Consider the following 15,085-nt stretch of genomic DNA (forward strand, 5'->3'; position numbering starts at 1 on the left):
TCGTGTCTGACTCCTAGCGACCCCATGGACTGCAGCCTACCAGGCTCCTCCATCCATGGGATTTTCCAGGCAAGAGTACTGGAGTGGGTTGCCATTGCCTTCTCTGACCCTTCTGTCTAGTGAAGTGAAAGTTGCTCAATTGTATCTGACTCTTTGTGACCCCGTGGACCACCAGGCTCCTCTGTCCGTGGAATCCTCCAGGCCAGAATACTGGAAGGGGTAATTTTCCCCTTCTCCACAGGATCTTCCCAACCCAGGGATCAAACCCAGGCTCCAGCATTACAGGTGAATTCTTTACCATCTGAGCCACCAGGCATGGCCCTACTTCTGCCTATGCCACCCTCAAAATGAAACTCAACTACTGGGAAGATAGTAATCTAAGTGTACTTTATGGTAGTGTTTTTTTCAATTGAAAGCTCCCAAATTCTATGCAATTGCTCTTGGTGTAGAAAATACATTTTTCATTAAACTCCTTGAAATATATGAATTTTAAAGAAATTCAGAAATTTAGCCAATAGTGTTATAATATGCTTGGATAATTTTAATATTTAGTGGGTTTTTTTCAAATATGAAGATTGCATTTATTACATAATATTGCCTAGACATTATTGTCTTTCACAGTCATTTACTTATTTTTTTCCTGTAACAGCCAGGAAAAATGTGAAAATATGTATAACTCCTAGTCATGATACGGAGTTAATGTCCTGGACATAAATTTATCAAAGAACATGGAGAGATCTATGTGCCTGTGTAACTTGCTCACACATAAACACACATACACAGAGCCATTCAGAAAATCACAGAAAAAGCATAAAAAGGTGACTGTCAAGATTGATATTTAGAAGAATGTTGAAATTCTATATACATTTAAGTTAGTCACTAAATATTTTATAATGGGCATATTTCCTGAATTTAAATAAATAAATTATTTATATAATGTTTGACCTTCCTGTATCACATAACTTGAGAATTAAATGAGCTAATGCATCAAATGCCTTAAAAAGTAGAAATTTAGAAGAAATTGAAAAGGTTTAATTGAGGAATTGTTGAAAGAGCCAATATTTTTGTAACTTGAGTGCTATCTAATCATTAAAGAATGAATACTTCTTATTTAAATCATTTATTCTATGCAATATAAAGCACTATTTCATTCTAAAATTCAAGCCTAATATTAATACTGAAAATAACAAAGATGGTCCTTCTCCAGAAAATAAATACAATTTGACTTAGGGATAGGATTATTAAGAAATAGTAACAAATAAATCCTAAACATGAACTTTGCAAAGGTAACACAAATTATATACAGTGTTTATTAAGTGCTTACATAATCTCACTTCTAATTTATGAAAATGCCACTTCTGAAGAGCCAGAAACAAAAGCAAGGCGTTGTGAGGAAAAGCATGCCCTTTGCACTCAAACTTCAGTTGTTTTTCTTGTCCAGTCGCTAAGTTGTATCCGAATCTCTGCAATCCCCATTGGCTGCAGCATGCCAGGCTCCTCTGTCTTCCACGATGTCCTGGAGTCTCAGATTCATGTCAGTCGAATCAGTGGTGCTATCTAACCATCTCATTCTCTCCCCCACCTTCTACTTTTGCTTTAAACCTTTCCCAGAATCAAGGTTTTTTCCAGTGAGTCGGCTGTTTGTATCAGGTGTCCAAAGTATTGGAGCTTCAGCTTCAGCACCAGTCTTTCTAGTGAATATTTAGGACTAATTTCCTTTAAGATTGACTGGTTTGATCTCCTTGCAGTCCAAGGGACTCTCCAGAGACCCATGCCCCCTGCACTGTGAGTGTGGAGGCTTAGCCACTGGCCCACCAGGGAAATTCCCATCAGTACAGTTCTTGACAAGAATAAGTTGTTGGAGACAACTATAAATTGTTTCCATATGTCAGTAGAGATATTATCAATGATAACAAACCTTTTGTGTTAGAAAACCCCATAAAACTTTATTTCCAAAGTAAACATGGTCACTAAAGACAGTACATTTTGTAAAATTCAATTCAGTTCTCTCTAATACTGATTTAGGCCTCTACAGTATAGCAGGAATAGTGTACTTGGGTTGCATAAAGAGTTATAAGATGGGAGAAAAACAAGAACTCTGTCTACACTAAGAACAAAGTGTCCCTGAAGGATAAGTAAAAGACAAGTGAAGACAGTCTCAGGGTTTTTTCAGGCAGAATGAATTGCAAGTCTGCGTTGTTCTAAAATAGCCAGATATACATGGGGAACTAAAAATAAGTCAGTGTTAATGGAAAGAAGTATGAGGTGGAGAGTGGCAGAGATGAAGCTGGGAAAAAGGCAGGTGCCATTTAGCAGAGAGCCTTCTGTCATCCTGTCAGGGTGAAGTGCTCTAACTTCATGCTATCTAAACTATTTGAAGCCATTTCCCTTTTCAGGTGGCTTGTATCTGAAAGCTATAGGGTGAAATTAAACATATAAAGAGATTGAAATAATGCAGAAAGTTGGCAAGAGACTTAATAGGACAACTGGAGAGTAAGAGATGCATTTAAAAATTGTTTGAGTTAAAATCCTCAGAGATTGATGACTAGTTATAGGGGAATATAAGGTGACTTCTAATATACAAAGTGTCTGGGTGACATGTTAAGCCATTTTTGATACTCAAAAATGAGGAGGCAGAGACAGTAAGAGGATGGCCAAGTAGCTATATCAAAATGCAGATAACTGCAGCCCAGGGAAGAGGTCAGGCTATGGACTTGAAATTTGTAAACACACAGGGTACTGAAGTCATGTGAAGAACAAGAAAATGGATTTTTAATTTGCACGGTGTATTGTTTGGCATGTAGTAAGTACTCCAGAGTTATTTATTGCAAATTAAAGCAAGATGCAATGACTCAAGAAAAAGTGAAAGAATAGCATATTTAAGTGCAAGAAGTACCCATGTTTGTGAGAGGCATAAAATATGATACAATTCATATATATCTTATTTGTGGTCATATACACATATATGAAAATTATACAAGACTCCTGGGGGAGTAAACATTAAATTACATTAGTCATTAACTTTAGGTAGAGAGGGAAGTAATGTTGTTGCTGTTTAGTTGGTAAGTCATGTCCAACTCTTTTGTGACCCCATGGACTGTAGCCCACCAGGCTCCTCTGTCTATTGGATCATCCAGGCAAGAATAGTAGAGTCGATTGCCACTGCCTTCTCCAGGGGATCTTCCTGACCCAGGGCTAGAACCCACGTTTCCTGCATTAGCAGATGGATTATTTACCACAGAACCAACTGAAAAGCCCCTATTTCTATTTAAAAAAACAAAACAAACAAACAAACAAAAAAAGAAAAACTAAAACAGAAAAACTCACTAAAATCTGACAAAGCTGCTTAGTGAGTTTATAAGAATATGCTATTGGAAAATTTATGCATGAAGTGTCTAAGAGACCTCCAAGTAGTTATATCCAAGTGCAGATAGATCCAGCTAACTGCAGCCAGGGAAGAGGTCAGCATGAGGTCAGTTATTTTCTGATTTTTTTTTTTTTTTTTCACTAAAGAACAACTGGAAAATGTGGAAAGATTTAAGTGTGAACTACTATTTGTAATACCTGAACTTGAAGGTAAAAAGTTGAACAGGGAGTGAGGGTGGACTTAAGACCAGGAGGGTTTTTTCTTAAAGATAAACAATTTCAGCATTTTATATATTACAGAAAAGGGCAGATAGAGGGCAGTTTTTGAAATATACTTTGAGATATAGATGATAGCTCAATAATATAGTTGTGAAATAAATGAGAAAATCCATGTTTCCTCTATACATCATCCTGTATGCTTGTCCTTCAAATTCCATTAAAATAGAGCTAGGATTTTTATGTTTTTAATGTATGCCTTAGCATAAAAGCATAAACTCATTTTGTCTAGTTCTGCATTATAATAAAGAACTAAGGGGATAATATACTTCTTAGATGACATCATTTGAGAAATTACAGTAAGACAGTCACATCTTTTTCTCGGAGGAAATTGGTGACCATGAAACTTTCACAAATTGCAGTGCATTTGTACTTTAAAGCATTATCACATGGTTGCAGTAATCTCACTAATACAGTATTATTACAAAACAAACTGGGAAGATAGCACCTGCTGAAAGAAATGAGAAGGAAGATGTGTTAGACAGCATATAATTTTGTATTTCTGAACATTGAGGACTGTTGAAAAGATAATATAATTGAAGTTATAGAAATATCACAGGATGGTAAAGGATAACTTATGCATAATTAATGTTATTTATAGAATTTCTCAATGACTTTAAGAATTTATATTTTAGGTAAAATTTTGCCTTTGCCCTGTATAAAGCACCTATTGTGATTCTGTGAGTCAGAAATTCTTTTAGGATTTTGGGCAGTTTAGTTGGAAGTACATTGTATTTTTGCCAAATTTATCTCACATTTGTTGGGTTTTGTTTTTGTTTTATTTCTTAGAGAATATTAAATATCCTCCTGGGAAGCAAGGGTACTATTTAGTGTGTTGGAACAATAATGGAGTTAACAAAGAGATGACTGTGGTAGGAGATGGTACTGAGTAAATTTGTTCAGTGGTAAAAAATGGCGTTACTACCACCTCCTGAGTGACCAAAAGTCTCTTAATGAATGCCAAATTTATTGAATGCATAAATCACATTATCAAGTCTCAGGGTAAATGAGAGAGAATTCAGCCAGTCTTACTATTAATCCCACGACCACAGGTCCTTTGTTTGTATTCTTTTCATCATTAATGTCTCTCCCTGATCCTCTACTCATTTTCTGTTTCTCAGTCCTCTCACTGATACCTGCATATTTTGGTATTAGCTCATCATCCTGAGCAAGCTGCCTTGAACTCCATGACTCCCAACAACTGCTCTCCATTGCTCTTTTCCAGTAACCTCCAACCTTCTGTTGGCTGAGGTCTCATATGTGAGTTGGATTGTCTTCCTAGTCAATCAGTCTTCAATGTGCTGGTTGTTGTTACAATAGCACTGAAATTCAAATTCCAAGGGTATGTGTTCTCTTCACCTTTTCAGAATATAAACTTGCAGATGTAGGCTCCTTTTAATTCCATCTCCTCCCACATTGTCTCTTTTAATTCCATCTTTCAAGAATGTGTTTTCCAATTCAGCTTCAGTCTGACCTGTCCTGGAAGAAACCATTCTCATGTTCTCAAATAGTCTAAGGGAGCTGCTTCTCCCCGACAAATGCCTGTCTGTCAGTTTTAGTGAAGAATTATAAACATTGTGGGGGGGGAATTTTATTTGTCAGGCTTATGTATATTTCTGAAATGATAAAGACAGTTGCATATTGATGTTAATTTGTAATATCTTAATCTCTATAATGTTTGAGACTGTAATAATTATTAATGATTAGTAAGAACGGTAATAATGTGGAAGTTTATCATATGCCAGATTTTCTTTTCATTTAAGCCTCAGAGCAACTCTGTGATGCAACATGTGATCATCTTGATTTTACTGATGAAAAAGTTGAGAATGCAGATATTTGTGAATTTCCCCAGAGACACCTGACAAAGAATAGTGCTTCAGAGCTCTCCTTCTTATTTAAAATGAAGCTACCATTATAAACAGTAGTCTAAGAGTACTGTGTCTACTGGGTTGAAAGAGAAAATTAGGACTCTACTGTACTCCTTGTAATGCTATGGTAATGCTATAGGATTAAAAACTTCTAAGCATTTTGTAGCTAAATCATTGCTTCTGCTTTTAGATATCCAGCAGGTGTCACCCACACTGAAACTACTCAGGAGAACTGAGACTAATACCAAATGAAAATATTTATACAAGAAAGTTTGAAAAGAAGAGGTGCATACATACAGATATAAATATCCCTGAATGGTGAAAGACATAAAACTTGTAGAAGTGGTTACACAATGCAGGATACAATAAGAACGCTCCCATATGGATTTAGGACTTTCTGGAAGCAGGCCAACAAGTGACGGAGGATATTGCTAGCACTGAGTAATGATTTTACAAGGAATAGAAACTTACCTTTGCCATTCTTTAGAAGGTCATGGAATGAGAAGGAGAGACAAGAGAGACAGAGGAAAATATAGAGACGAACACGAACAGAGACAAAGATACCAATACAGAGAGAAAGAGACAGATAGACATGGCAGGATGGGAAGGGAGTAAGAGAAAGAGAGATTGTGTAAGAAGCTGTGCAGCATGATTCTAGTGCCTTCTGGTGATTGTGTGACTTGAAGGTTAACTTCTTAGGCCTTTTATTGCAGAGATTAAGCCAATTAAAAATTCATTATCACACTGCTTTTTTCTATCTTGAAATAGTATAAAGTGACACATTAAGGAGTCTTTTAGAACATTCCAGATTTTTAGAATATCCAGAAGAGGTTTTAAGTTTAATTTGAGAGGTGGAGGAAGAAAAGTGACAGAGACTAACACAGCCCTTCAAGGGACATTTGGATTTTACAACAATGAGAAAAGCAGGGGTACAGTGTGGGCAGTGGAGAATACATCAGAGCCACTGTAAAAACCAAATGTGAAGGCAAATTAAATAAGAGTAAATTGAGGTCATATAGTTACAGGCCCTGGAGGATATATAATTATGTTGATTATACTAAATATACAGCCACCCTTATTTACAATTTTCTTTATTGTTATCTTGAAAAGAATTTAATCTAGTTGTGTATTAAGCAATTACTGAATTACATTTGAATTCAAAAAGTTCAGCAGCACCAGCAATGAAAAACTACCACCTATACATTATACATGATACATTTTAAAATTATATTAAAGAAAACAATTTTATATCCCCAATTCATCACATTATTTTATTACTGATTTATACTACCCTTTATACTTTTATATTAAGTGCCCTTGATTTAGATATACTTTGAAATGGCAATGAGTACAAAGAATAATAAATAAGGCAATATAAAGAAATTCAGAGCAACAGTCCAGTCTTTGTGTTTACTGAAAATACAATGGAGACTTAACTGTAACACAGAGCTTTATTTTATACTTCATGATTTGACGGTCTTTGTCAAATCTTATCACAATACATAATGTGTGTCTTGCCACAATAATCAGGATCTGGTGTTATTTTTAAATGAATAAAATAAAACTTCTTTTTATACTTAATCTATGTTTATTTTGATCTAATTCTCATAATCAGTTTCTATATACTATGACCTTTATTTGTGAGCTTCAATTTTTTTCTAATCAATTTTTTTCTTTTTTAGTTTTTTAATTGATGAAAAATTGTTTTACAATTTTGTGTCTATTTCTGCTGTACAACAACATATGCATCCCTTCCCTCCTTAGGCCCCTTCCCATTCCCTTGTCCTGTCCCTCTGCGTTATCACAGAGCACCAGGCTGGGTTCCCTGATTTAGCAACTTCCCACTATTTTATACTTGATAGTGTATATATGTCAATACTGCTTTCTCAGTTTGTCCCACCTTCAACTTCCCCCCACTGTGTCTGTAATGAGATATTACTTCATACCAGTCAAAATGGCCATCATCAAAAAATCCACAAACAGTAAATTCTGGAGAGGATGTGGAGAAAAGGGAACCCTCCTATTACTGCTGGTGGGAATGGAAACTGATACAGCCATTATGGAAAACAATATGGAGATTCCTTAAAAACCTAGAAATAAATGTACAACCCACCAATCCCACTAATATCCCATGAGAAAACCACAGTCTATGTACCCCAGTGTCCATGGCAGCAATATTTACAACTAGGACATGGAACCAATCTAGGTCTTCATTTACAGGTTACTGGATAAAGAAGTTGTGGTACATTTATACAATGGAATATTACTCAGCCATAAAAAAGGATCAATTTGAGTCAGTTGTAGTAAAGTGGATGAACCTAGAATCTCTTATACAGAATGAAGTCAGAAACATAAAAACAAGTATCGTATATTAGCACATATATATGGAATCTAGAAAAATTGTACTGTTGAACCTAGTAGAGAACAGACTTATGGAAAATAAAAGCTTTTAACATTTATATTTTAACTAATTAATTTGGAAAGAATCACTTGTAACTTTGAGGAATACTTTAGCATTTCTGTATTCTTTCATTCAAAGTTACATTCTTCAATAATGAGCTTGAAAATCCCAAGTGGGAAAAAATGTGGCTTTGAGATGAAAGTGCCTTTGAACAGACGTTCTCAGTTTTCTTTTAAGTACAGTATCTCTTTGTTGTCATAACATTAGTAAGTACTTATAACTCCATATTGTACAATTGTTTAATCCCCTTTTAAGGATCAATAAATAGTTATAAAAATTTGTATATATTTGACTAGTCATTTTATACATGAAATATTAGAAACATTTTAAAAAATAAAATTGTGATTAATGTTACATAGCAGTGTCACACATTTTTAATAAGTAAATATATACAAATATATGCATTTGTATACATTTGTGCAAATAAAATTTTAAAGTTTTCTTGGAAAACCTGGTCCTTAAAATTAGCCTTTCCTTATTTTAAATGAATAGCTTAGTGTGTAGATAACATAAATGAAATATGAATGTACACTTGCTCAAAAATGGACTTAAATTTATTAATGATGCACTAGAGTAAATATTGTAATATGAAGAGAATCATTATAATAATTTCCTTTTTGCTCAATAGCAAACTTTTAATTTTATTTTTAGAATTAAAGTCGAGATTGCCTCTGAATGCTCTATGGATAAATATTATTAAATAAGCCACAAAAATACTGCTTCTAAAAAAAAAAAAAAAGAAGCTAGGTCATTAAAGTAAAGCATTGTTATTAAAAATGATTTGATGAGAAGGGGTGGATTTTGGATTTTGTTTGCTTCTTGTTAGTTTTGTGACTCTGGGAAATGTATTTCACATCTCTGGGCTTTAGATGCCTTATTTTGAGACTTAGGCTCTCAAGTCATGTCCAGGTAAAACTGTAGCAGGTACTTTCAGTGCTCTGCCCACATTCCCTGAGTTTCCTGTACTGGTGTGTGTGTGTGTGTGTATGTATGTATGTATGTGTGTGTGCACACACACAGTCACACATGTGCACAGGAGCTCCAGGTAAATGTTTGCTCTCAATGGCCACAACTGACAGTCTTTGTCAGTAAGCTGTTCTTAGCTTTGGGAACCTAGTGTCTGTTTTGCTTGCAGAGCAAACCTCCCTTAACCAATGACTGATCTGTGTGGAGGGGTCCATACCCCAGCTCCATATAACTAACTTCTTTGCCTTTGGATATAGACAGTTTTGAGATGAGACTCCCTCTCTTTCTGCCTCTTTTTTGTGAAAGTGAATTGAAAGTTGCTCAGTCATGTCCCACTCTTTGCGACCCCATGGTCTATACAGTCCATGGAATTCTCCAGGCCAAAATACTTGGGAATTCCAGTATTTACATATACTTATATATATTTATATATACTAGTGAGTTCCAGTATAATACTTTTTTTGTGAGATGAAGCCAAAGTCATCCTACCCTCTGAGATCTTAAAGCTGTCCTTTTGAATGTACTTCTCTTCGATTCTTTCTCACTCGATTACTATTTTTCCTGGGATCGTTTCCTAGTAAATGGATTTCAGAGTAATTGTTGAGAGTTTATTTTTGGCTATCCAGAGCAATAATAATATTTTTAAAAATTAAGACCTAATTGACATACAGCATCACAAACTAATGTTGTGATTCATTTTGTTTTGGTTTGACGTAGGTTTATGTGAACTCTTAATGCCTAGCATTACATATGTGATCATCTCAGAAAAACATTGCAAGAATTACTGTAGTACAATCTGTGCCTGAAACAACTTAATATAAATATTATTACAAGCACATATATAACAAGACAATAAAGTTTCTTTAAATAATAAGCTATTATACATGCTTTTTATATTATCAATCATTATTTGGAAATTTGGGGGTGTTCTTGGCATCTGTGAATCTTTATCAATTACTTGGAACTCTTCTGTACAAGGGATTTCTCTCTTCTACCAGCCTCAGACGGTAAATAATCTGCCTGCAATACAAGAGACCCAGGTTCGATCCCTGGTCAGGAAGATCTCCTGGAGAAGGGACAGGCTACCCACTTCAGTATTCTTGCCTGAAGAAATCCATGGACAGAGGAGCCTGGTGGGCTTACAGTCCATGGGATCACAAGGAGTTGGACACGACTGAGCAACTAGCACACATGTATTGGCATCTGTGAACCACTAACATTCATATAAATCAGATATTTCCCAGTAAATGTTAAAACGTAGTAAAAAAATGTAATTTATTTTGAGAGTAAAATGAAAAAAGTGAAAATGCAAATGAAGAATCAAACTAAAATAAGTAAAAACAAGTGAATTGGGCAATCTTACACAGGCAATTAAAAATACAGAATGAACATAGTATCCTCAGATTTAGGCCTATTTTACGTAAAAATATATTAAATGACTTATCAAACATATATCTAATTCCAATAGCAAGTAAACTCAAAGACTGAACCTATTTTATTTTGCATTTACTCTTGCCTGGAAAATTTAATGGACAGAGGAGCCAGGTGGGATAGAGTCCATGGGGTCCCAAAGAATTATCATGACTGAGCATGCACACACACACATTTATTTTTAAATCAAATTAATACTTTAAAATACTACTTATATAGTATTAGTAATACATATACATGCTTAATTTTTCAAAATTATTTACAAAGCTTTAAAAATACTGGTCTGAAAGTAAATGTTATTTAATGACAGAATAAATTGCTTTTGATAAAGATTGTGGTTTTAATCAGACATATTTAACACAAAATCTTTTGAAGATTAAACATATTTCTGAGGAAAGAGGCTACTTTGATATGTGCTATATATCAAAATACTATTTTTCTCCCAGCTGGCAAATAAAGTTTAATTTAAACAGCACATTCACTCTTTTTTTGCCTATCAATAATTTCAAATATTGCTCTAAAGTCTCACAGTTCAGCATGTATCATTTTGACAGATCCTTGAAGTACTTAAATGCCATCTAGAGATTTAGTGTCACCAAAATCTGTACCACACTGCTCCCAAATGGTATTCTTTTAATTGCAAACTATCTTCTTTATCTTCTTCATTTGTTTCCAGTAACCTCCTTTGTGAATGTGTATCACTTAGGAAACAAATGAAAAATCACTTTTTTTATCCTATCAAATGAACTGTCTTAAAGTTTAAATAAAACCGTCTAAAAAGATATTTCATTATTGTCTTAATGGAATCCGAGGTAAGAACTGATACACAGAGTAGTTTCCATTGTAATTAGGTTAAGTGAGTGTGATTATACCCTTATATTTTTACTGGAAACAGAATTTTAATTATACATTTCTCATCTTGCTTGACTTATTAGCCATCTCCTCTTTTATTATTTCTTTTGTTTTTATTTTTCTTTATTTTTTAACTTTGATAGAATCAGGACTATACGTACAAAGAATCTGTAAGTCACATAAAGGTGCAAACCACTCAATAAAGAAGACTTTACTTACTCCTCAGAAATTAAAATAGTTAGTTCAACTTTCTCTTCATTTATATTTATCAGCTCTATGTTTGTTATATGTTTGTAATCCTTTTATTTTAATCTGTGTCTCTTTTGCTTTTGCATACAACATATTGTCCAGTCTTGCTTTCATTCAGTTTTATTTGATTAATTCAATATACCTTCATTTGTTTTAAATTATAACTAGGATTTAATTCTGCCATCCTGTTTCATATTTTTTCATTTCCTGTATTTTAAGCACTCTTTAAGTGAAATTCCATAAAATTCTTTTTGTGGGATTTAAAGTTATATAAAATTACATATAGGCTGATTTTATTTTTCTCAAGAAACATTTATGGAGTAACTTCTATTTCTTAACTGTTTCAATGACTATATTTTCCATCTTAAAAAAGATATGTATTAATGCACCCAATGTGTGTTCTTTTCAGTTACTACTGAATTACTAATGCCTGGAGTATTACTTTTGGTGAAATACAGGAACTTTGTCTTCTCTCCTTTTTTTCCCTCCTTCCATGTATTTTAGTATATTTATTTAAAATTATTCAGTTTTCTGTATTAATACTGTACTTCAAAAAGCATTTATTTGATATACTTCACTATCCTTGAGGTATGGGCAACCTCAGGAGTCTAGTTTATTTGGCCTGGGAGCTTATATTACCTACAGAATATTGACTCTTTGATCTTGGAGAAAGACCATAGGGCAGGCCTTAGTCTAAGCTAGTTCAAGGTATGTAGAGGTGTGGAATAGAGTATGGGGCATTCAGGTACCACTAACCAAAGTTACCACTTTATTTTGCAGCAACCCGGCAAGAAACAACTGTCAGGATTTCACCCCCAATTCTTAAGGAGTGTAATATAGAGACCCTACTCCACAGACCCTGGGGGTTGAATGGGGAGAGGTAGAGGACTTAATATCCACTTACTTTCACCTCATCCAGTGGAATTCTTGCCCACATAGGTACCCACAGCAGTGTTTTGAGAAATGAGGATAGATTATGATTATACAGAGGTAAGGAAGGGGGAGAAAGTGAAGTGAAGAAAAATAAACAGAATTTTAAACTTTTCTTCCATTGTTACTTCTATTGTTTTGTTTTGTTTTTTCTGCCCTAAGCTGTGACCACCCACTTCTTACACAAAGCAGAAAATACTGTTTCTGCTGATGCTGTTGTAGATACTGGAATGTATTTTTCCCTGTTGTGTTCTTAGCATCAATTTTAGAAGTAGTAAGTGGCAACTCATGCAAGTTGGCCATCTTGCTGAACACATTATTTTTTTGGTGGGAGGTATGGTGAACTTGTGTCTGTATTCAATATGTGTTGCTTATGTGAAGTCTTTCTATTCAGGGTTTGTTTCCTCTTTTAAATTCACATTTCTTTTTCATTTTATTATTATGATTTTACATGTATAGACTTGATAGCTAGACAGTACTGTAGAGTTGAAAATCTGTTTATTTAACAGTGAAAATAAAATCTCCATTTAAAATTAAAATATTCTGAAATATGACCTTATAAATATTCCTTGGAAAAGACACTTAAATGAAGTGTGAAAATGTCAAGAATTAGCTAATAAATCCTTGTGAAATTCTCTTTATATGCAATTTTTAAATCCATTGGTAACTAACAGATATAAAGCTTAGAATAAATAACATATGGTGAGACTTATGAAATCTCATCTGAAACTTTGTTCTTTTGCAAATACAACTGAATGCTACTAAATATTACCCTTTTTATAACTTAAATAATCCTCACACATTATTTTAGTGAGTTAAGCCACCTTTTTATCTTTTTCAAACTAAAGCAATATACCAGACAAAGAAAAATTGATATGTTTGTTTCTGTGCACATTATTGTTTACATGGAAATATCAATACAATTGCATGGGCCTTATATTAGAAGTGCCAAGACAGCAAATTCTGTAAGATAACTAATACTTTTTAAATTCCAGTTAATTTTACTGATTCCCCAAACCCTCCTCACCACCACTAAGAAAGCGACTAGCTTTGTCCTAAGAAACTCTGCCTACAAAGTCCATTTGCTCTATTTTTCTCTGTGTCCCCTTTGCACCCCACGTCTCCTTTTTTTTTCCTCTTTCTCTTCTTCTTAACCTGCTTTTCCTTTTTGTTTTTGCCATTTCTTCCATCTAGTTCTTCTTGTTTTCTTGTACTTTTGCATCTTTCTTTGTCTTTTGTTATTAAGTAGTAGCAGTACCATTTCTCAAACAAGTACCAATGGTAATTGTATCCAGTATTCATTTATTAAATACTTTCAATGTGTTGGATACTTCGGGTTCCACTATGGTCTGAATGTTTGTTTCCTCCCCAAGTTTACATTGTTAAATTCTAACCCTCCTGGTATTAGTATTAGGAGGTGGACCCTTTGGGAAGTGATAAGGTCATGAAGACACAACCCTCATAAATAGAATTAGTGACTTTATATAAGAGACACCAGACAGATCTCTTGCTGCTTCCATCATATGAGGATATAGGGAGGAAGTATCATCTGTGAGTTATCAGGGCCTCATCAGACACTATGTCTACTGGTACCTTGATGTTAGACTGGAGTTCCCCACCTCCAGAACTGTGAGAAATATTACTAAGTTGCTATTGTTTATAAGCCACCCAGTTATATGATATTTGTTATTGCAGCCCCAACAAACAGACCGATTTGGCAGAAATTGGCTTGTTCTGTTAAAATTATGCTGAAAACTTTGAAATTAGGTTAAAATTAATAGTTAAGGAATTTAGATTAATAAAAGATTTAAAAACTCTAGAGTTGTGCATATTTATTTGGAAAAAGTATATAATCTGTCTATATATACTTTGTTCCTATGTTGATTTAGTTGTTCCCTGGGGACTCGATAAAGACTCTGCCTGCAGTGCAGGAGACCTAAGTTTGGTCCCTGGGTCAAGAAGATGCTCTTAAGAAGGGCATGACAACCCACTCCAGAGAGAGGAGCCTTGTGGGCTACTCTCCATGAGGTCTCGGACAGGAGTGAGAAACTAACACTTTTTCACTTTCACTAAAAATGGAGCAAGTATACAATAGTGCAGTTTTAAGTATTTGAAAGAGAGTTGAAAATGAAGCAATGCTAAAATTAAAATGTCTATAAATTTCTTTAATGAATTGTTACTCTCTCTAAATATTCTGGCTGTATTCCTTCCTGTGCATTAGAACACAAACCAAAAAGTGCACGGTACTTCATAATAAACCCAGTAGATCTTGTCATATACAACAGTGACATTTACAAGTGCCCACAAATTGTCATTTTGGCTTATGACATTCTGTATTAAATTGTTTTACAAGAGATTGGTAACATGTAACTGACCTAAACTAGATCCCTTTAAGAATAAATGGCAGCTGCAAGGTTTGCTTTGCTTAGCATTCTCAAAAGAGAATAAAATATTTTAAAAATTTGACCTGTAATTTCAGGAATCAAATAGGAAATACATTAAATTTTACTTTATAGATACAAAAAGAAGTAAAATGCATAAAATCATTTACATTTTAAATCACAAAAACCCTGGGCCAAGTGAAGAAAAAAGATCAAGTTAACATACTTTAGGCTTTGGGGGAAGTATAATAAAAAAACAAAAACATCTTAGTGAACTTACCAGATTTCTTGAACAGAAAGTAATT

The 15,085-nt window shown here is 34.2% G+C and overlaps 1 protein-coding gene across 34 annotated transcripts in view; it reads left to right on the forward strand.

The window, feature by feature from the left end:
- CCSER1 (coiled-coil serine rich protein 1) overlaps window positions 1-15,085 on the forward strand; it is a 1,487,998-nt gene that overhangs the window by 777,121 nt on the left and 695,792 nt on the right. Inside the window, exon 9 of one of the 34 annotated variants that reach the window (XM_086406519.1) lies at window positions 9,936-13,858. The exons of 32 other annotated variants lie outside the window; for them this stretch is intronic. In XM_086406519.1, the coding sequence (XP_086262645.1) occupies window positions 9,936-10,115 (180 nt within the window). In that variant the 3' untranslated portion in view covers window positions 10,116-13,858. Of the gene's footprint in view, window positions 1-5,700; window positions 5,781-9,935; window positions 13,859-15,085 lie in introns of those variants that run through there. One more of the 34 variants, XM_086406542.1, reaches the window with a different exon arrangement.

This window comes from Bos grunniens, chromosome 6, assembly GCF_055505025.1.
Source record: "Bos grunniens cultivar Pamir isolate PY7600 chromosome 6, Bosgru_T2T1.0, whole genome shotgun sequence".
Taxonomy (NCBI): domain Eukaryota; kingdom Metazoa; phylum Chordata; class Mammalia; order Artiodactyla; family Bovidae; genus Bos; species Bos grunniens.